Source organism: Canis lupus, chromosome 9 (assembly GCF_003254725.2).
Source record: "Canis lupus dingo isolate Sandy chromosome 9, ASM325472v2, whole genome shotgun sequence".
NCBI classification, from domain to species: domain Eukaryota; kingdom Metazoa; phylum Chordata; class Mammalia; order Carnivora; family Canidae; genus Canis; species Canis lupus.
Genome location: NC_064251.1, coordinates 6,345,381 through 6,364,557, shown reverse-complemented (window position 1 = coordinate 6,364,557; position 19,177 = coordinate 6,345,381). Strand labels below are relative to the sequence as shown.

The 19,177-nt window shown below is 57.0% G+C and overlaps 1 protein-coding gene across 1 annotated transcript; it reads left to right on the top strand.

The window, feature by feature from the left end:
• The first annotated feature begins 1,081 nt into the window (after positions 1-1,081).
• On the top strand, positions 1,082-19,057 carry SLC9A3R1 (SLC9A3 regulator 1). Its single transcript, XM_025467912.3, has 6 exons — positions 1,082-1,784; positions 13,309-13,470; positions 14,293-14,446; positions 16,585-16,625; positions 17,830-17,919; positions 18,159-19,057. Exons 1-6 carry the CDS (start codon positions 1,323-1,325, stop codon positions 18,348-18,350), a joined length of 1,101 nt encoding a protein of 366 aa, XP_025323697.1. The 5' UTR covers positions 1,082-1,322; the 3' UTR covers positions 18,351-19,057.
• The last annotated feature ends 120 nt before the right edge of the window (positions 19,058-19,177 follow it).

Sequence of the window (19,177 nt, the reverse complement as noted above, 5' to 3'; positions counted from 1 at the left end):
ATTGCGTGTTGGGAGAACCATCAATGACTGCCCAAATCATTGATCTTTATATTTCAATGCCCCCAACTGCTCCCCAACTTCTGGTGACCAGCCTTTCTCATCTCCAAGGAGCTGAAAGGTTTGTCTTAAGGTCTCATTGTGGGTTTGTTGGTTTTTACTGAAAATATCCAGGGCTCAAAAAAAAAAAAAAAAAAAAAGAAAACAAAATAAAATAAAATAAATAAAATAAAATAAATAAAATAAAATAAAATAAAATAAAATAAAATAAAATAAATAAAATAAAATAAAATAAAATAAAATAAAATAAAATATCCAGGGCTCTGCCCTGTACCCAAGAGGTTGGTGACCTGATTCTGCTCCGCCTCTCCCCCCTCCAATGCCCTAGCTGAAAGCTGACGCCCCTGCTCACACCCTTGTCCTAGGTGGCCTGTCTGCAGTGGGCAGCCCCGGGAAGCTGGGGAGCCCTCACACTGTCCCAGGGAGGATGAGAGTCCGCACCCCGGTAGCGTGTCCTTGAACAACGCAAAGTCCACGAACGGGAAAGTATCGTTATTCAAACAACTGTGTTAGGTTCCGGAGGAGGGGGACCTAGTTCTTATTGGTAAGGGTTCTGGGACCCGGCAGCCCCGGAGCTGGAGTGGTTTCCCTGGCAACGGACGCTCCCACTCCCCCCCCCGCCCCCCCACCCCCCGCACAGAAGTGCACACAAGAATTTAGCTAAAGGTTGTTAAAGCGTCAGAGTCCCTTATCCGTGGGTTGGCTCTCCCCGATCCCCGCCAAGGGTAGGGAGAACCGGGAGCCTACGGGCCTCTCCGCCCAGTACCGGGAACTCGCCCCGCCCCCCGCCCCAACTCCGGCCGCTCGCTAACAAACACTTCCACTTCCTGAGCCCTCTTTCTTCTCGCGCCGCGGGGCGCCGCGCCGAGCACGGCCACGCCCCCCGCGCGGGGCCACGCCCCCGCGCGCTCCCATTGGTCGGCGTCGTTCACCCGGCCCGAGCGCCCCTGCCCGAGGCCTCTGATTGGGCCGCGGTGTCCACACCCTCGGGCCGGCCCCGCCCCCGGGGTAAGGGGCTGGAGCAGCTTCGCGGGCGCTCAGACGCCGCGCGGGGTGCGGATTGGCCCACGCGCTCCTGCTTCGGCTCCTCGCAGTCCGCAGCCGCCGCTCGTCTCCCACCTGTTGGCTCAGCGCGTCCCGCGGCGCGGCGCGGCGGTTCTCTGCAGCGCGCCCCCCCTTCCGCCTGCGGGTCCGCCTGCGGGAGAAGGGCGGCACCGGCCCCCAGCCGGACCCCACGTCGCACCGCTGAGCCGTCGCGGGGCGAGATGAGCGCGGACGCGGCCGCGGGGGCGCCCCTGCCCCGGCTCTGCTGTCTGGAGAAGGGCCCGAACGGCTACGGCTTCCACCTGCACGGGGAGAAGGGCAAGGTGGGCCAGTTCATCCGGCTGGTGGAGCCTGGTTCTCCGGCCGAGAAGGCGGGGCTGCTGGCCGGAGACCGGCTGGTGGAGGTGAACGGCGAGAACGTAGAGAAGGAGACCCACCAGCAGGTGGTGAGCCGCATCCGCGCCGCGCTCAACGCCGTGCGCCTGCTGGTGGTCGACCCCGACGCGGACGAGCGGCTGCAGAAGCTGGGCGTCCCGGTGCGGGAGGAGCTGCTGCGCGCCCAGGACGGGCCCGGGCAGGCCGAGCCGCCGGCCGCCACCGAGGCGCGGGGGGCTGGCGCCGAAAGTGAGCCGCAGGCCGCCGCGCCGGAGCCGCGCGAAGCCGAGAGGAGCGGTCCGGAGCGGGTGAGTGTGGGGCCCCGACCCGGCGGCGACCGGGACGGGGTGGGGCGGGGAATCGGGAAGAGACCCGGGCGCCCTCGGACGGCCGACCCCGCGCCCGCCTCCTCTTTCTGAAACCAGATCCTCGAGGGGGCGGTTGCTTCCGCCGGCCGACAGGTCGCGCTGGGAGCTGCTGGCCTGGGGCTGCGTCCCGTTACCCCACCCGCCTCCCCAGACTGGGCCGCGGGGCCGCCGAGCGCCTGGCCACCTGCGCTTCTCGTCCCTTGGCCTTTGGGAGTAGCAGGGAGGGAGGGCAGCTCGAGGGAGCCCAGGCGTCTTTCCCCCGCCCTCTTGGCGGCGTCTGCTCCCGTTCTTCGGAACCCCCCAGTCCAGGCCCTCCTCGGCCACCCCATTCCCAGCCGCCGCGGCGGTGCCAGCTTCCTCCACGGCCCCTGCGGGTGGTAGATGAAGCTGGGGTGAGCGACCCCCACCCCGACTTCCGAAAGCTAGAGGAATGACAGACCCCTTTCGGTGCGGAGCCCCAGCACGAGGGGAGGGAGGGGTCGCCGACGGGGTCCTCCCCGCACCCCCGCACCCCGCACCCCCGCCGGCCGGTGCGTGTATCATTAACTTCATCCCGGCTGGACTTCATCCTCCTGAAGTACAGTGTGACTTAACAAGAGAGGAAGCCCCACCACCTCTGGGCGAAGTGTGGGGGTGGGGTGCGGGGAGGAGGTGCCGAGGCGTCTGGGGAGGGGGGTGGCGGCCCTGCCACCCAGGAGGATTTATGAGTCTCAGGAATGTGAGGAGTAAGCGCTAGCTCGTATCTGGGAACGGGAGGGGAGGACCTTGGAGGAAGAGCAGCGGCTGGGAGGAAGGAGGGGACAGAGAGGTGCCTGTTGCTGGGCGATGCGCAAGCCAGCGGGACTCAGCCCCCGGCAGGTGGTCTTGCCCTATCATTGTCTGTCTCACTCCAGTCCCCGGACAGCAAGCAGGCTGGTTGCCTTTTACCCATGTTTGGGGTTTCTCCCCAAACGATCTCAGTTTGGATCAGCTACAGGTGGGGCAGTAGCAAAACAGGAGTTGGGATGAGAGCCTCTTGTTCCCAGAGAGTGAAGGGGGAAGCCTTAGGGTACAGACTGGGGGCGGACGGGAGGGGAGTGGAGCAAAGCCTGGGCCTCTCAGGGCCCATTTGGCTTGCACCAGCTCTCCACCTGGTGGCAGCGTGTGGCAGGAGTGTCCATGGTGCCAAGAGAAGCCTCCTGGACATATAAAGGGCACCCTTCAGCCCTAAGGTAGAAGGTGGAGCCCTAAAGGACCAGCTGGTTTGGTGGAAGTGAGGTCACCAGGAGCCCCATCCAGCCGGAGCTGGGTGCTGGGAATACTAGGGCCGCCGGGCTCCCACTTCCTGCCGCTGCCAAGCTGGCATTGGCAATGGTGGGGGAGGGGTCGGAGCATCCCTGGCAAGGGTTTTACACTAGGGAGTTGGAACCCATGACCTCTGATCCCAGGCAGAAATCCAGTTTGAACTTCGTGCTGAACTGAGTGTATCAATTTGCCATTCCCTTTTTCCTTGCTTGCTTTTTTTTTTTTTTGGACTTTGGCACTGACACCAATAACCACCACCCCATTCCCCATCCCCCGCCAAGATGCTGTTATGTTCAGCTCCTCCCCTTGCCCTTTCGGGGTTTGTTTGTTTTTTTTTTTTTTTTCTTTTTCTTTTTTTTTCTGCTCCGTGCGGGAGGATCTGGGGAGAGGTGGAGGATGCCAGGGGCGTGGAGGCTTGACCTAGCATATGCACTCCCACCATGCCATCTGAAAAAGCAGCGGAGCTTGCCTTCCTGCTTTCTGGGTGACAACAGAATCGGATTCCTCCAGATGGTGACATGACATCTGCATTTGTGCATACTTTGTTATGTTAGGCCAGGAGAGGAAAGTCTAGTACCCTCCAGCCAGTCCTGCGGACACCATCACCAGACCTCTTGGGCCCTTTCAGGTCAACAGGCAAGTCACGGAACTTCCCTGAGCCTTGGTTCTCCCATCTGTAAAACGGAGAGTGTTGTAATACAGTGACACCTGCCTCCTCCAGGATTTTACAAATAGTGGGAAGTACTTGAGTCCCAAGTGGATGCTGAATTGAGCACTTCTCTGTCCAGGCATTTGAGCGAGGATTCCTTCATTCTCATGCAAAGCCAGTCCCTTTGGTAGGAAATTCCCATGAAATCTGGTATGGTGGCCATGCAAGGGACCACCACTCTGTCATTGGGAAAAGAGGAAAAAAGCTAATAAACACAGTAAGACTTACTTTTTCCCTAAAAAGCATCTCCTATAAAGAATTTGAGTTTTACTAATTTGCTGTAGCCTGAATTTGTTTGCAAAGTTGGGACTCTTATCGTATCTTTATTGGTTCTCACAAGTGAGAAAGGTGTTAAGTGGAAAATTTCCACGCAGAGTGGGCGGCAGATGATATCTCATTGGGAGGACCAGCCTGGGTTGAGAATCATAGAGGGCAGAGGGTGTGGGGTCCCTGTAGAACCTCTGAGTGGGGGGAAGGGGACTTCCAATTGTGCCCACCTGCTCTGTTGGTGGTTTCCCCACCCCCACTGAGAGAGGAGTAACAAAACAACACCCCAGCTTACCTCCCCCCAGTCCCCACCTCCACCCCTGCAGTCACAGTGGTGGATGGGCAGCAGGCCTGAGCCACCTCAGCTGTACTAGCTGGGCCGCCTCAAGCCAAGGGTCTTAACCTCCCTGTGCCTTCTGGTGTATGTTGGGATCACAGCAGCTGCCAGATGGGTGAGATAATAGGGGGTGGTCAGTAGCTCTGTGCCTGGCACTAAGTAAGTGCTCAGCAAACGTCACTCTTGGTATTGGAACTGATAAGTATTTCACGGTGATCGTTACATGCCCACCCCTGGGGCAGCCAGCCCTGGATCTACCCCTCATTGGGCAAGTGCAGCCATGTCCAAGCCTGGCGCTCAATGAGTGCTCAATTAGAGGCTGCTGTTCTTGAATAATAGAAAGGTGTTCTGCAGCCCAATCCAGCAGCCGGAGGATAACTACCCTTCAGCCTGAGAACCTGTCAGTCCCCTTCTCCACAAGGCACACTCTGCAAAACTACTCATGGCCCTCGGAGCCTTTCCTAGAGCCCACTAGCAGAATGAGATTTTCCTTTGCTCTCCTCCTCTTCCCTGTCCTATACATCTTTTCTTGCTCTGAACACACAGTATTTGAGTCAATTGTTCCTGATCTTGACCCACTGCGATGGTGAGGAGGTCAAAGGCTGAGGCTTCTTTGTACTTACATCCCCATCGCTGTGCCTGGCCCCGAGTAGGGAGGGGCCCACATAATTTTTGAATGAATGAATGTCTAACAGCCATCAGGCACCTTTATCCTAATTCATCTCAGTCCAGCACACCTGGACCTATTTGTGCTCAGAGATCAGAATTCCAGGCACACCCAGAGATCAGAATTCCAGGCAGAACCTACCCACTCCTTTTTCTTGCCTGCTAGCAGCTTCCATCTGTGGACTAGAAAGCTAAAATTCTGGACGTCATGGTCAGCTGGCTCTGGCACCCTAATTGGCCATTGTTGGCTGTAAACCTCAGCTTCTTCCTCTGGGAAGTGGGAACACCAGAACCCACCATGCAGGATTTTGGGGAGTTTTTTTTTGAGGGGGGAAGATTTGATGAGATGATAGGTGTGTGTGTATGTGTTGGTGCCCAGCTTGGGATGTGTTCTTGCCAGACCTGACTCTGATCCCAGAGGCAGAAACAGCTCAGGGGTACCTGGCTCTCTCAGTCGGTGGAGAATGTGACTCTTGGTCTCAGGGTCTTGAGTTTGATTTCCCATATTGGATGTGGAACCTACTTAAAAATTTCAAATGAAAAAGAAAGAAAGAAACAGTGCGGCGCACCCCAGGCAGCAAGGTGGGTGGGTGGACACAATTAACTGGCGGACTACCAACTTCCTTCCCGGGACAGGCCATTCCACACTGTCCCAGTTGGTGTTTGGAAGGGCACAACAGAATCTGAGCTGCAGGATGTTTGGATTTTAAATCAACGGGGTATGTGATAGTTTGAGTGTTGTTGGTTCCTTCTCATAAGCTGCATATTTGGGATCTCTTTCTCTTCTGGTTCTTACCTTCAGGCTCCTATAAAGTTAAGTCAGTAAATCTGGGGGTGATTCTCTTGGAGACAGAATGGGGCATCCTTCTCCATGTGTCTAGATGCAGGCCTTTCTCTCCCTCTCCAGCCTCCCATCCCACGGGGCGCCAGGGAGGTGGGGGAGCATTTAGGAATTAGTGCTGCAGGCCTTTTACAGAGAGAAGCCAGAGTTCTCGACCCTAATACTACTAGATGCTCCTCTGCTTGTTGCTGCTCTGAGATGGAGCAGCCATAGAGGGAAAGGAAACTCAAAAGTTCTAGTGCAGCCTTGTGCCACAGAGATACTGATGTTCATTTCATGGATTCCCCTAGGACAGGACAGCCCTGCAAATTAGGTAGCAGTTTTTCCATTTTGTGAGCCGAGAGTAATCATTTCAGTAAATGATAGCTATTATTTGTGTCCGGCAAATGCGCTGTGTACTAAACATGCCCTCTGTCGGGGCGCCTGAGTGGCCCAGTCCATTAAAGCATCCAAGTCTTTTTTTTTTTTAATAAGATTTTATTTACTTATTCATGAGAGACACACAGAGAGGCAGAGACATAGGCAGATGGAGAAGGAGGCTCCGCACGGAGAGCCTGATGCGGGACTAGATCCCAGGACCCCAGGGATACACCCTAAGCCGAAGGCAGGCCCTCAACCACTGAGCCCCCCAGGTGCCTCAGCATCCAACTCTTGATTTCAGCTCAGGTCCTGATCTCAGGGTCATGAGATGTGCTCAGCGGGGGAGTCTGCTCTTTCGGTCTATGTGTGTGCTCATTCTCTCAAATAAATCTTTAAAAAAAAATAAAAAATAAGAATATGCCTGATGTCATTCAATCTATAAAACAGCCCCATGAGGCAGATATTAGCCCCCGTGGTCTACATGGAAACTGAGCCTTGGTCGGTCCAGGTGGGCTGCCCCAGGCTGTCAGCTAGTGAGCCCTTACCACGTGGAGGAGGGTGTATCCTGGAACCCAACTCTCGCTGACTCCAGTACCTACACATCTATTTATTCAGCCACACATTTGACTTGTACCTGAGGGCCCGACTGTCCAGCTGGTGTCTCTGCCCATCACATCCTGGGCCACATAAGAGCCATCACGTTGGAATAAATTCAGGCTCCTTGCAAGGAGGGGTCCAGGTAGCTTCCTTCCCTAGGGGGTGTCCTTTGGCACCATCAGGAGAATATATCAGCCCTGATGGAAGGCCTCAGCCCAGAAGTGGCCTGGCTCCTGGCCCCACCTTCTGCCTTGATGGGCTGGGACCAGGAGTCTGGCCACCAAGTCTCTCCTTAACCTGACCCCCTGGATCCTTGCACATAGGGCACCTCCTGAAGGCCAACCTCTACTGTTAGCCTTGGCTTTACTTCACCCCTGGAGTAGGACAACTCACCACGTCCCCAGCCCTCTGGGTAGTGTTTAGTTTCCTGTGTCCTGGAAAATGATGAGTGGCACAGATTCCGTAAAACTGGGGTTGAAGTGCTGCTCATTCATTGCTGTGTTATCTGAAGCTAGAGCTCTGACTTCTAGAGTTCAAGGCTCTCACCTCTTCCTGGGTGTGTTATAAGGTCATGGTGCCCAATTCAAATGTGTATGTTGAGGGGGGATGATTTATAAAACTGTTTGGGGAAAAAAAAAATAAAAATAAATAAATAAATAAAACTGTTTGGGGGGCATCTGGGTGGCTCAGTCGGTTGTGTCCCATGTGTGATTTCAGATCAGATCATGATCTCAGAGTCATGGGATCGAGCACCTGTGGTAGGACTCTGCTCTGGGCGGGGGCCTTGAGATTCCATCTCTCTGCCCCCCCCACCCCCCGCCCGCCCTTTGGGCAGGCACTGACGCACACTCTCCCTCTCTCAAATAAATAAGTCTTTTTTTTTTTTTTTTTTAGAAAAGGAAACTATTTGGAGCTAACAGCCTAATGGTTGAGAGTGAGGCCTCTAGGATATCAGCAGTCCATTGTGGCAGCCACTGGCCACATGTGGCTCTTAGCACTTCAAAGTGCGCTCATCCCAATTGAGACGTGCTGGAAGTATGAAATGCACGCCAGATTTTGAAGACTTCATACAAACAAAAAGATGTAAAACATGCCATTAATCATTTTTAAGTGGATTCCATATTGAAATGGTAACAGTTTGGGTTTATTATATGAAATAAGATAATTATGATTAATTTCTCATTTCTTTTTTACTTTGACGTGACTCCTGGGAAATTTTTAATTGCCTACCTACCTGACTGGCATTCTGTTCCCATCGGACAGTGCAGCTCCACATCTGAGTTCAGAGCCTACCTCCTCCTCCCCTCCACTGCACACTTGAGCAGTTTATGTGATCTTTTTGAACCTGAGTGATACCTTCCTCACAGGATTATAATTGGGTTTGAATGAGAAAATACCCATAAAATCCTAGTGCAGTCCTTAGCAGTCCTTGGCACACAGTAAGTGCTCAGTACACAGTAGCTTCTGTTTGTTAATATTGCCCCAATTCCACAAGCTCCCTGAAGGTCTGTAGCCTGCAGGAGTTAAATCCAGTGACTCCTGGAAGGAGGGTGAGGATAAGGCTGGATGAGGATGCAGTGGCTGTGGAGCAGGCGGGCATGGGGCGGCCAGCCTGGATGGTGTCCAGCCAGGCAGCAGCCCACGTACCAGCCTGCTCCGTCCCAGGCTTGCCCAGCCCTAGGCAGACCTGAGCCAAACTCTTTCGGGTGGGTCTCTGGCCGACACCAGCAGAAAAGAACCAGAGGGAAAAGCTGGCTCGGGGCCCCTTCCTGGGACCTTGGAGAAGTAGCTCCCTCTTTAGCATATGGATCCCACCTGGATCTACCAGCTGAGTTCCGGAGCAGGGCCTTCCAACTGAGAAACAGGAAGGACAAGATCAAAAGCTAGAGTAGATCCTTTTTTTGCACATTAAGGTGCCCACCTTCCCTGCACAGACCTGGGCGGGGGAGGTCTGTAGGGTGAAGTGAAGCCACACCAGGGTGATGGAGTGAGTATGGGTTAGTGGCCGCCAAGCCTTTTGTACCCAAGTGAAGAGAGGATACCTTTAGCCTACAGCTCTGGACACTCACTGGCCAGTGGTCAGAGCTCCTGGTCACCTCCCAACCTGCCCTGAGGACAGTGCCCCCTTGCTGCCCAGTCACATGTCACCCTTAGGCCAGGCCAGCTCTCACCGTCCATCGTGGCTTCCTTGAAGAGCTGGCACCAGACCCAAGCTGTGTCTCTAGTGTTCCGTGAGACAATGAGCTGCGTCGCAGAGCAGCCACCGTTCCTCCTGCCCAGGGTACCTCCACCAGAACAGCCAGGGCTCCTACTCACTGCCCTGTCCCCTTGTCTCCCACCCCATTGTTGGGGCTGATCTCCCTGGGGCAGCAGGCATTGGTCTTATCTGCATAAACAAGAGGCCTTGGCTGGGTTGAGGAAAGGGCAGACTTGGGAGGTGAGGGTCACCTCTATTGTTCCCCCAGCCACCCTGGTGGTCTTTTAGCTCTTCCAGCCCATTCCTTGTGGGGCCCAGAGCTGCCTGGCCTTCTGGAAGCAGCCTGGCTATATTCTGTAGGGCCCATCACCATGACACCTGCCAGGGAGGGGCTGGGCCCAGTGGGGCGTTGGCCCCCAGCAGCCCTCCCCGAGGAGGAACAGGGAGCGGCCCTGGGCCTACTCCCCAGAGACAGGCACTTGGATTAGGGTATCGACTTTCCTCGGCTTTCCAGGTGGCTGCTGGTGGCGCCTATTGAATTCCGCACCCGCAGTCCGCTTGGACTGCGTGGGTGGAGGTGACTGGGCGGCCACTCAGGCTGGGCTGAGCTCCCTGGGAGAGAAGAGGGAAGGGATGGTCCTGTGGGCCTGTGACAGGGTTTGGGACAGCCTGACAACCTGAGGGTGGGAGAAGGCTCTGGGAGAAGAGTCTGGAGGCGGCTCTGCTGGCAAGATCTTTTGGAAAGCTTGTCTGATGTTGCCTAGAAGTGAGACTCAGGCCCACCCAGCACCCCAGTCACCCCAGCTCATTTGCTCCGTCCTTTGGCCACCATTGCCTCTTGCCCCTTCCTCTTGCTTCCGGGTCTCCACCAGGCTCCTCACTGAGCAAATCCTGACTTCTCCTTCTGAGCCAACATCGTCACTGGGAGCCCCACCTGGCACTCTGGACACTCTGAGGCCGGGTTCCCCTTGAAATTCCCCCCCCCCGCCCCCTCCTGAGCTCCTGGGGGCCACACACCAGGACCAAGATGGCCTGGACTTTCCATCTACCCGCTTTCCCCGAAGCCAGAACCCAGTCCTGCTTCAGCGTTGGGGGTTGAGGGTTGGGGCCCAGGAGCAACAGTGGCCAGGCTCTGCCCAGGTACCTGACCCCTCCCCATCAGATCCCCAGGGAGGCTGCCCCCAGGGACTCCTCCTGCAAGCACCAACCTCCACCCTGGCTGGGATGGGCTCCTTTGATGGGCTGACTCAGCAGCTGGCAGTGACACCTCCGGGAGACAGCTGGGGGAGGGGTGGAGTAAAACTGGCTGGTCTCCCTGGAAGAATGAGAAGCCCCCACCCCTCCCATGAGAGGGGAGGGGAAGGAGGGAGCCTCCGGGGCCTTGGGAAGGAAGGGCGCTAAGATGGAGCCTGTGTCCGAACACTTCAGAAAACCACCTGCTGCTGCTTGTCCCCAAGCTCAGCCACCCCCAGAGGGCAGTGGAGCAGGTCCCAGTAAAGGGGGAAGGGAGCAGTGGGGGAGCTGAGCCCCATTTCCTCCAATCCTCATGGCTTGGGACTGGCAGAGGGGAGCAAGGTTCAAAGCAGGCCCTCCGGCTTTGATGACAGGGCACCAGAAGGTGCAGGGAAGCATGGAGGATCGGGAAGCATGCCCCCAGCACTGAGACCCAGGCCCGATGGCCCTGCTGGCCAGGAGCAGCACTCCCCGAACCACTGGGCGGCCCCAGCCCGGGCCTGCCCACCGCAGCCCTGCTTATCCCAAGTCAGGCTGGGGCTCTGGCCGCAAGAGGCCTTGAACACCCGGAAGGAAGGCTGTGGTTTCATCAGCCACCAGCTGCCTCCCAGCAGAGACTGCAGCCACTGCGGGGGAGCAACCCATGTTTACGACTCCTGCTGGGTTCTCCTCCCAGTCTGGACTCAGGTCCTTTGGGGCCAGCCCGTGGATGGTGGAAAGAACACGGGGTCCAACTCAGAGACCTTGCTGGAGCTCTGGCTCCTCCACTGTGAAGCCGTGGGACATTAGGCCGTGGGCTTAATATCTGGACTCTGTTTCCCCGTTTTGAAAATGGGGTGACCAGCCCCAGCCAGGTGGCTATGGGAAGGCTCTTTGGAATGAAGGGAGGTGGAGGGGAGCGGGGACGTCAGAGCTGCTCGCACGCACCACTGCCCCCCCCACCCCCCCACCCAGCCCCTGGTGCGATCCTCCCCACTTTCTCAGGGTGATTGCGGGCTCTGCTGGCTGGGGCAGAAAGCTGAGCCTGCAAGGTGGTGGCAACTGGTCAGACCTGTTCCTGCTCACCTCGGCCTGGGGGAGGGCTGGGCTGGCAGCTTTGTGGAGGGATTAGCTGGAGGGGAGAAGAGCCTCACTTACTCCTGAACAATATCCCGTGGGGGCTGCCAGGGGATAAGCAGCGCAGGTGGGGGGTGGGGAGCCGGGGGAGGGGCTCCTGGGATTGCACCCTGGCCCCACTGCGCCCCGCCAACAGGGAGTTTGAGAGAAGGGGATGTTTCACAGCTACTGGGGTCCCCCTCTGCCCCTCCCCCACTTTTTTATTGCTTGCCTCTCTGTCTTTGCTATTGTATGGGGTGAGGGAAGCCTACTGAAGGAGAAACTAGGGAAGGGCCCAGGGCCTGTGGCCCAGATCAGGGTGACTGCAGGTCCAACCATCACACCTCCTTCCTGTCTTCCTCTCCACACCCCCCCACCAACATCCTGAAACACAGAGACTTGCCCGGGCAGTTAAAGGAAGGCAAAGTCATCCTTTGGCCACCGCCCCCCCAACCCCCCCCCCCCCCCCCCGTGAGAGTGGAGGGGTGGGGAGCCCCAGATGGGACTGGCAAGTTGGGGCAGGAGGCCTATAAGCCCTCCTCTCCTTCCCTGCCTCCTGGCCAGCTCTACTCCTAGCTGGGGACTGGTGTTTCAGAGCAACCTGGCCCCCACCCTACTCCCCAGAATCTCCCTTCTCAGCTTTATGGACTATTCGGTAGTGTTCTCAGCACTGGGAAAAGTCTATATGTGCAGGGGGATTTTGAAGTTGTGAAGTGTCCCCACCTGTATGAATTATCTCACTTGGCCTCACAGCGCCCTTGGGACCTGAGGAGGCAAGTGGCACGAAGAATGGTCTATAAATGAGGAACCTGAGGCACTAGAAGGAAATGACTTGCCTCGGGTCACATAGCTAATAAGTAGGGAGATCATTGCCTTTGCTCATTGCCTGGTGGCCTGGGAGATCACCCGGAGCTAGCAGGCTGGCTGCTACAGCCCTGCCCAGGCCTGGGAGGAAGGGGAGAGGAACCCCTGAGTTAGGCCTTGGGCTCAGGCTTCTGGCCAAGGTTTCAGGTTGCTTGGCCCATGCATACCCAGATTCCCTCCATCGTGTACATGTGTCCTAGGGCTGCAGCGTCTAAGCTAAGCTGCTTAAGTTGGACAAAGGATGGTGAAAACCATTTTCAGCTGAGTGTCCGAGTGCTGGAGAGAAACCTGCTTGAGCCCTTTCACTAGGTCCCCACCCTGAGCCATGGCCACAGCCACGTTGGGCTCCCTGCAGCCCTGCCCTGCTTCTCATGGTCCTTTCCCCAGTCAGGCTTTCCCAACGGAGTCTTTGAGGTTCTACTGTGGGGGTCCCAATCCTGTCCAGGACTCTGCTATGCTTCCCCCCCAGCTCTGTGGTCATCTGGCCTCCTGCTTCCTTTTGGCTGGGCCATTTGGCTTGGATGGGGAAAGGCTTTACTATAAACACTCTGACCAGCTTTCAGTAAACACCTCCCCTGTGTCCCCTGCTGCAAAGAACGGGGTACCAAGGGGCCCAGGATCCCCGGTCACCCAGTCAGGCTGACAGTGGCGTGGCCCTCACTCCCAGGAGGGCCAGACTGAAGTTTTTGGAGGGGAGGAATAAGGTAGCAACCAAAATAACACAATTATATCTTTGGATGGCACAAGAGGAGGGGGCTTGAGCTAATCTGACCCCACCTCCCATTTGCCAGAAGAGGTAACTGGCTTGGATGGGGCACCTGGGCAGTTGGCTACAATGCCAGGTCTTCTGGGTCCCAGCCCAGCATTCTCTCAACCTGTTGTGTGGGATCTCAGCAAACTTGCCTTATTCCCAAGTGCTGAGGAGGGTGGAGCAAGGAGGGGTCAGGTGCAGGGCAGGGAGGGCGGGACCTAGGATGATGGAGAATGGCCACGGCCCCTCCTTTACCCCCACAGCGTGAGCTCCGGCCTCGGCTCTGCGCCATGAAGAAAGGCGCCAACGGCTACGGTTTCAACTTGCACAGCGACAAGTCCAAGCCAGGCCAGTTCATCCGGGCGGTGGACCCAGACTCACCAGCTGAGGCCTCGGGGCTCCGGGCTCAGGACCGCATTGTGGAGGTAATGCTTCTCACGCTCTCTCCAGGCCCTGCCTTCCTGACTAACCTCCCCACCTATGAGCAGCCCCTGGGGCAGCAGCCATCACACCATCTGCTCCTAGCTTAGCCCAGGGGTTCTGGGCAGCCCATAGGTGCCAGGTCAATAGAGGGAGTGAAGGAGCCAGAGAGAGGGGAAGAACGGTGGGCAGGAGGGAGGGTGGTGGATGGTGGACTCCCTTCCTGCCCTCACCTTCTCTGGGTTCTTATTCACCCAGAGACACGCTCAGTGGCCCAGGAGTCGCCCATCCATCCCAGGAGATGTGTGGGGCCACCCAAGGAGTTTCCTACTGCCTGAGGGCTCCGTGCTGGCAGGTGCACTCAGACACTCTTGGGAGGTGCTCAGGAGGAAAGGAAACATGAACCCCGTGCCTTGGGCAGGCCCCAGAATCTCAGTCTTAGAGCCTCAGAGCTAGATCAGCTCTCCCAAGACTTCTCATTTTACATGTGAGCAAACCACAGCCCTGAGCGGGAAGTCGGACACAGACACATAGAAACGTGAGGGCCCATCCCAGGCCTCCCTGATCTTTCCTGCCCTGTCTGTCCCAGCTGTGTTTGTTTAGTCTTTTCTCTGTATTTTCTTTGGCTTTTCTCATGTGTCCTAACTCCTCATTTGATTGTCAAGTGGGAGGACCACTTGGCTTAATGTAAGACTCCACAGGCAAGGAGGACTTAGTGTCCCCAGACTACCAACTGGCCAAGGACGAAGAGGACCATTTGTATCCCCTCTGCCTCCCCTCTCCAAAAAAAAAAAAACTGTGCCAGTAACCCCTGCCCCCACCCACAGGTGAATGGGGTCTGCGTGGAGGGCAAGCAGCATGGGGATGTGGTATCTGCCATCAAGGCTGGTGGGGACGAGACCAAGCTGCTGGTGGTAGACAAGGAGACTGATGAGTTCTTCAAGAAATGCAAAGTGATCCCGTCCCAGGAGCACCTGACTGGTGAGCAGGGTGGGGCAGCTGGAAGCCCCCAGGTCAGGAATGGGGGGTCAGTGCTCTAGATTTGACTGTGTCCCAGGCAAGGGGTGGACAGCTTCCCACTTAAGAACTTCCTCCATCCCCTTTAGGGGAGGTCAGAAATGTAGGTTGGCAAAGAGGTGCCTGATGTCAGGAGAGGAAGCAGGGATGGCAGTGGATTTCTGAGGACGCTTTATGTGATAGGGTTAGGCTGGCACGAGGGATGGGGAGGCGGGACGGATGGGGAGGCAGGACGGAGCTACTTATATTCCAGACCAAAGCTGTAGCACCAAAGGGAGGCCTCAGCCCCCAACCCCTGCACCCCCAGCAGGTTTTCCAGGCAGTACTCATGCAAGGGAAGGGTTAACTCCAGCTTTGCTTGGTCAGATCAGAGTCCAGCGACAGGGGCCCAGTGCCTCCCCTCCCTTCTCTCAGGTTGTCTTGGAAACCCAGGCTCACTGGCTCTAGAGAGCAGTGGGTCCCTCCTTGGTCCCTGGGCCCCTGCCCTCCCCATCCCCCATATGATGCTGCCAAGCCTGGCACCTCCTCCTGCCCAAGCGCAAGCCAAACAGGGCAAGGCTGCTGCCCCAAGGCAGGGAGGTGTTAAAGCAAAGCTCTGCTCTCCGGTCTGGACTTTCTCCCTGGAAAGATGGCTCCTGGAGGAGTAGGGGTGGGGGGACCTCTTTGGACTTTGCAGTGGGTGGGGCCTCCCTAAGGGTGTCAGAGTTTTATTTATAGGGGGATGACCCACCCAAAGGTCCTGCCATAGATTTAAGTCCCTAGGTGGAGGGGCCAGGTGGGTCCTGGGGGTTCCTGGAAGCAGGGATGGGTCCGTGAAAGTCCCCAGCAGACTCCGAGCATGGGCAGTGGGGCACCACCCTACCCTTGTTTCCCAAGTTCACAGAAACCAGATAACTTAGTGGCCGCCTTCAGTGAGGGAGAAACTGAGGCCCCGAGAAGCCCCTTGGCAATATGGTGTGGGGAAGACAGCAAAGATCTAGATTCCACACAGCTTCTCAAATACCTTCTCCTGAGGCCTCTAGCATCCCCCCACCCACCCCCACCCCCAGAAATCAGCCCTCAGACATTCCTTCCTCTTATCTCTCTGGCTAGGTGGGAAGGGCCCTGAGAACTCCAGTAATTGTAGCCTCTGGCCAGAGGAGCTGTATAGGGAGGGGCCTGAGGGCAAGTCTCTTCCCCAGGTATCCCTGGGTGAAAGGGGGGGGCGGGTCCTCTAGGCCAGCTGAGTGTTACTGCCCCCACAGAGAGGAATGCCCTCCCCCTAGCAGCTGCCTCCAGACCACATGAGACCGCCTGGGGGGGGGGGGGGCATCGGTGAGAGTCCCTGCATCCCAGTGATCCCCTGCCCAGCTGGGACGAAATGGTGAGGGTTAGGTATGCCCAATGTCCAGGCCAGAGGAAACACGCACTTAAACTAAGAGTTCAGAAAAAACCCACCCAAGCTGACCAGTCCCCCTTACAGTCAGGTGGAGCCCCCACCTGAGCGAGCACAGCGAGGGGGACCCCAGGCTGGTGTTCTCATCTTCTGAGCACCCCCACCCCATCCCCTCACCCTCACATTGGCAAGCAGGAGCCGGGATTTTTTTCTCTTTGAGCTGAGGCAGGTACTAACCAGAATCTGGGGTGTGGTTCCAACTCTGGCGACAGCGTCTTCTCCTAGGAAACAGCAGGCTCTGGTGCCCAGGCCTGGGGATCTGCATTTCTAACAAGCGTCCCAGGAGATTCTCAGGCAGCCAGCCTGGAATTTCCTCTCTCTCTAGGACAACAGTTTCTCCAAATTGCTCATGATCCATCCCTGGTTCCCAAGATCAACTTAATAGCCAGAGACAAGCGTACTTTAAGTTGCTTTGAAAATATTGGAGAGCATTACGATGTAGCAAGGGTAAATGTTATTTTGCGCATCTGTGTGTGTGCTGGATCATCAGGATGTCAGACAGACGTCCAGAGGGTTGCAGGCCAGAGACTTAGACACGGATGGAGGGAGCAAGGTCTAACTATGGCCCAAACCCCGCAGCTCTCCCTCTTCTTCGGGCGCCACTCCATCCACATTCCGCAGAGCTCCTGGACTCACCTCTGTTTTGTTTCGTTTTTCCCTTTTCTAGGTCCCTTGCCTGAGCCCTTTACCAATGGGGAGATCCGGAAGGTAAAGGCAGACCCTCTAATGCTTCTCTGGCTCTCACGCCAGGGGCTGCAGAAGGAGGGTGGAAGGTGGCGCGGTTGGGCTAAGGACGGCTGTCTGGCTCAGCTTGAAACTCCTGTTGCCAAGCTGCTCCCTCCTGAGCTCCAAGCTATATAACTGCCCGTGCACCCCTCAACCCCTGTGTAGAGCCAAGGCGGTCGGGAGGCAGAGGCCCGGTCGGGGCCCCTCTGCAGCCCGCCATCCTGGTGACAGGCCCCGCCTTCAACTCCCCACCATACAGAAGAGGCCATTCTTCCCCCCAAGAACAGAGCTTCAGTGTCTGGACGCACGCTGCCTGGGCCCTGCTACTTCCAGTCTGGGTTGGAAGAACAAAGCCCCTCCTCCCCTTCTCCCTGGGCAGAAGGGAAGAGAAGGCAGTGGAGGCTGGGGAAGAGATGGCAGGGCCTGGTGCCAGCTGAGGCCACAGAGGAACCCAGGCAGAGGCTGAGCACCAAGCTGAAGCCTTGGCCAAGACCTTCACTCTAAGACAGGCTGACTCAGAGTCAGACCACAGAGCCGGAGCTCTCTGCAGGGTCTGCTGAAAGGTTCCCCCCCCCCCCCCCCCCCCCCCCCCGCCCAGGGATCCTGCCAGAGGTTCTTGCAAAGGGGGGTGGCCCTGGACCACCTGAACCTTCTGTCACTCCATCTGTGGGCCCAGAACACTCATCCCCATTATTCCTTCAAAGCCTTTGGCTGCTTTGGGGTTAGACGTCAGATTCCTAGGGTCAGGGCCAAGTAAACCAGTGGGCCGCAAGAAATTCAGGGAATATCACACATGTTCCCTGTGCCAAGGAGAGGCCTCCTGTATCTCCCCACACTCCACATAGCCCCTGCATGGTCACTGGCCCAAAATGCTGGTTAAGACTGAAGGCTAGGGAGGTGGGGTGTGTGTGTAAGCAATTCCACTAATCCCACAATGGTCCCTCCCACCTACGTGGTGGAACCAGGCTGCCCTCTGATCCTCAGAGGAATGTAAAATGTCAATCCCCAAGGCCCCAACCCCCCACCCTCCACTCTCATCAGACTCAGGCAGCAGGGCTTCGGGGTGGATGGGAAAAGCTTGAGTGGAGCTTCTCAGAGGCACCTGCCTTCCCTGGGAACACCCTTCCCTATTCAGGATTTCCCCACCCCATCCCTTGCCAACCCACATCCCTCCTCTCTCTGCCAGGAGAACAGTCGTGAACCTCTGGCCGAGGTAGCCTCTGAGAGCCCCAGATCAGCCCTGGCAAGATCCACCTCCAGTGATACCAGTGAGGAGGTAGGCTGCTGGCTGGGCGGGCAGAGGGTGGCCCTGGGTTACAGGAAGCCCATTCCCAAGCCACACTCATTCCTGGCACACCAGCCTGCCTTGCAGGTCACATGCTATGCCACGTTCTGTTCTTGTGACCTGGCTCCCCTGGGCACTGCCCCAAGGGAGCCACCTTGCTGAGGCCGAGGACCGGGACGCCTTGCCAGGCACTGACTCCCGCTCTCTGCCACCGCCTCCCCTCTTTGCAGCTGAATTCCCAAGACAGCCCCAGGAAACAGGACTCCACGGCACCCTCGTCTACCTCCTCCTCCTCTGACCCCATCTTGGACTTCAACATCTCCCTGGCCATGGCCAGGGAGCGGGCCCACCAGAAGCGCAGCAGCAAGCGGGCCCCGCAGATGGACTGGAGCAAGAAAAATGAACTCTTCAGCAACCTCTGAGCATCCTCCCACAGGCTCCCAGGAGAGCTGGGAGGGCCGGCCAGCCCCCAGGCCCCACCACCCTCGGACCCATCTCCCTCAGTTCCCTCGTCTTCCTCCCCACTCACTTGTCCCACCCCCCTACCCCCAATCGACCTACAAATCAGCACCAGCATCCCCCTCTATCGGTGAATGATTTTTCTAGAGAACTGTGCTCTTCCCTTACCTCGGGGAAGGTGAATGGGTTTCCATCCTGCCCCAATCAGGAAGCAGACTCCCCCTGTTCCTGAGTGCTTCAGCCCCTCGCCACTCCCCTGGGAGATCACTGGAACCCACACCAAGCAAGGATGGAGGGACCAAGCAAGAGTCCTACACCCTCATGACTCCAAGTGATGACTGAGTCCAGGGTTGACTGAGGACTCCTGATGACAGCAACAACATTGTGGAAGGGACAGGGGTCTGTCATCCTTAGAGCTGTGGCTTGGGCATCTTACTTTTGTTCATTTGATTTTGAGTGCAGTATCAGAGTTTAGAGGGATTTTTGTCTCCTTGATTAATATGATTTTCCAGGTTGTTGCATCCAGGATATAGGGGCAACAGCCTTAAACTTTGTGTCTGCTCCTACCCCAGAGCCCCTGGGGCATGGGGAGGGTCTGGCCACCCCACCCCTGTCCGGCCCCCCCGCTGTCAAGGAAACTCCATCAGAAATTCAACTGGCTTCCAAACTGCCTCAGCCTCTGTGTCTTCCTTTAGAGCCCTAGGTGTTCCCAGGGGAGCCTCTGGCTGAGAGATTGGGGTACAGCCTGGAGGGGAGGTCAGTCCAAGGTTCTCTGACTCCAGGCGGGGGA

Coding starts and splice junctions, on each gene's coding strand:
- SLC9A3R1 (XM_025467912.3), top strand. CDS start 1,323: ATGAGCGCGGACGCGGCCGCGGGGGCGCCCCTGCCCCGGCTCTGCTGT. Junction 1,785..13,308: donor AGAGGAGCGGTCCGGAGCGG/GTGAGTGTGGGG, acceptor TTACCCCCACAG/CGTGAGCTCCGGCCTCGGCT. Junction 16,626..17,829: donor CCAATGGGGAGATCCGGAAG/GTAAAGGCAGAC, acceptor TCTCTCTGCCAG/GAGAACAGTCGTGAACCTCT.